Genomic DNA, 2564 nt, shown 5'->3' on the forward strand with positions numbered 1-2564 from the left:
CATTTACTGCAATCTTTCTATTGAATTGTAATAGATACCAATTATTTGTGTAATTAAATTCCAACCTGATATATCTCTCAAGGTATTTGTGTGGGGTTCATTTYTCCYGMTGGTTTATTTTCAAACCAGCACATCCCTTGACTGAATCTTCCAATAAATTATGTTTTCTGAGCAAACAGGGTTTTTTTCTGCTTTGCTCCTCTTCTGTTCCCAAATCTGTGGTTTTACCTCGGAGAGGAAATGGGATGGAAACCCTCCAGGAATGCTTGGCACAAATTCTCTCAGRAGAGGGGATTTCAGGGAGCCCAAAGGGCATCGCTGGGCTTTGGCAGAGCTGTTGTGGACACAGAGGGAATTCCACAGCTCAATCCCTGGCCTGGGCTCTCCCAGGACCCTTCTGTGCGGTTGCTGAGGGACCCCGAGACCCCGGGGAACGACCATGAGCCTCGAGAACCCCCAAGACCCCTGCGACTCACAGACCCCTTGGCCCTGGCACTGATATCTRTGGATTCTTGGACCGCAGAGACCCCTGGAGCTCTGAGAATAACCGTGAGGCCCACGGCAACAACGCAACCCCTCCTCCATTCCTCAACAAGTGCCCCCGTTCCCATGGCAACACTAAATTCCCGCGCCCACAGCTGGACTACATTTCCCATCATACCCCGCGCCTCTGTGCGCGCTAACGGCCCCTGGCAGTTCAGCGGACTACATTTCCCATCATCCCCCGCGGTTCAGAGAGCGCTAACGGGCCTTGGCTGTTCAGCGGACTACATTTCCCATGATCCCCCGCGGCTCTGTGCGCGCTAACGGCCCCCGGCTGTTCCTCGGAACTACATTTCCCATCATCCCCCGCGGCGCCGAGCGAGCCCGCCTTTTCTGAGGGGTGAGGGACGCTGAGGGGGCTCTGAGGGTCACTTGGTGACAGTGAGGGGGGTAAAAGGAACTAAAMGAAGAATCTCGTATTTTTGCCTAGTTTAGTAGTTTGTTTTTTACTTGTTTTTGTAGTTTGCTTAAACTTTGTAACTTTCGATTTATAATTTAATTTTACGAGCATGTAACCGGCATTCGTGGGTTTGTTTTAATTGCTGTTTAGATCGGCAGAACATTGATAATGAGGGACTGAGAAAATGAGCAAAACCGAACTGTGGCTTGATTACAATGACCTCAGACCTTCAGAACACTAAATAAATTATGAAAAATGAAAGAATCCTGGGTGCCAGGATGAGGAATGGCAAAAATTAGCACAGGGGGATTGTACAGGAGCTAAAACCTCTCAGAATGAAGGTTCAACCAAAGGAAACCATGACGGTGATGATAGAATTGTATAAAATGAAAGTAAACAGCCCAAAATCCTCCAAAAAAGCACTGCGGTTCCAAACATCGAACAGCAGATGGCAATCTTGCTCCACGCAAAACAAAAAGGACAAAACTACCAAGAAATTCTGAGTGAGGTAACTAAGTACGTGCAAAGCAGGGAGGGACTTTGGGAGGGATTTCAGGAAGGTTTTTGAATATCACAATGTCTATTTTCAGGGATAAAATCTTGGAAATTTAGGGATAAAAGTGGAGGTGCTTCCTCCCGATCCCTGGATGTCGTGTTCTCCACCTGCTGCTTTTCAACACCAAAAATTGTAACTTTGACCTGGAAAACGCCTTCCCGTTGTGTGAAAACTCATCTTCCTCCCCAAAACCAAAAATTCTTAAACTTGAGGGCTGAAATCCCTCAAATCCCAGCGCGGCGTTGGTTTTTAGGGATCCCTCTGGATCCTCCCACCTTCGCACTTTGCTCCGGGTTGGTAAAGTTTGATTACTGATTAATTCCAGGGAATTCTGAGCTGCAGGAATGTTTGGCTGYCAGGCCTGGAAATCCAAGGGGTGTGAGGAGCCGTGGTCAGTAATTATCCACTTATGTTGATAATTCATCCGCCATCCATCCCCAGGGTGTCACACCCTATTTCTCCCAGCGTCTTTCAGAGGACAAATGGGAAAAATTCACTAATAAAAATAAACTCAGACTGGGGCAAATGGGGCAAAGAACCTCAAGCCTCCTCCAGCCCCGTGGGCAGCGCGTTCCCAACAGCCCTGAGGCCAGGGAAGGATGGAAAATACCACCCGCTCAAAAACATTGTTCCTTGGAAAATTTAGTCAATGCAAAAGGAGCCCCAAATCTGTGGGGGATTGGAGCTGGTTCCTCGTGGAGCTGGGCTTAGGAGAAGGCTGCGTTGGCTCGTTTCCGGGCTTTGCGCTCCACCTCGGCGCAGTATTTCTCAGGCATTCCAATGGCTCTGCAGAGGGAAGAATCCATCAGRATCCCGATGGAWCTGKSTCCTGTTTGCTGAGGTRACRCAGGAAGGATTTGGGGAKCCCAGGGAAGCAGCAGAGGCAGCCCCTGACCTGAACTCCTGCAGTTTCAGCTGGCCGAGCTGGGCCAGGAGCTGGTTGCGCTCGCGGATCTCCTTCTGCAGCTGCCGGCCCTCCTCGATGAAGGCCGCCCGCTCCTGCTGCCGCTGCTCCTCCATCTCCCGGATCTGCTTGCGGAGCTCTTCGGCGTGGGCGCGCTTCTG

General features: G+C 50.2%; 1 protein-coding gene across 1 annotated transcript in view; it reads left to right on the top strand.

Moving 5' to 3' along the window:
* LOC130587536 (cilia- and flagella-associated protein 45-like) overlaps positions 1–683 on the top strand; it is a 5578-nt gene extending 4895 nt beyond the window's left edge. Inside the window, exon 8 of the mRNA XM_057388517.1 lies at positions 462–683. Coding sequence (XP_057244500.1) covers positions 462–683 — 222 coding nt within the window. The remainder of the gene's footprint in view (positions 1–461) is intronic.
* The last annotated feature ends 1881 nt before the right edge of the window (positions 684–2564 follow it).

Source organism: Malurus melanocephalus, unplaced genomic scaffold (genome assembly GCF_030028575.1).
Source record: "Malurus melanocephalus ecotype Western Australia unplaced genomic scaffold, MMel_1.1 scaffold_2058, whole genome shotgun sequence".
NCBI lineage: Eukaryota > Metazoa > Chordata > Aves > Passeriformes > Maluridae > Malurus > Malurus melanocephalus.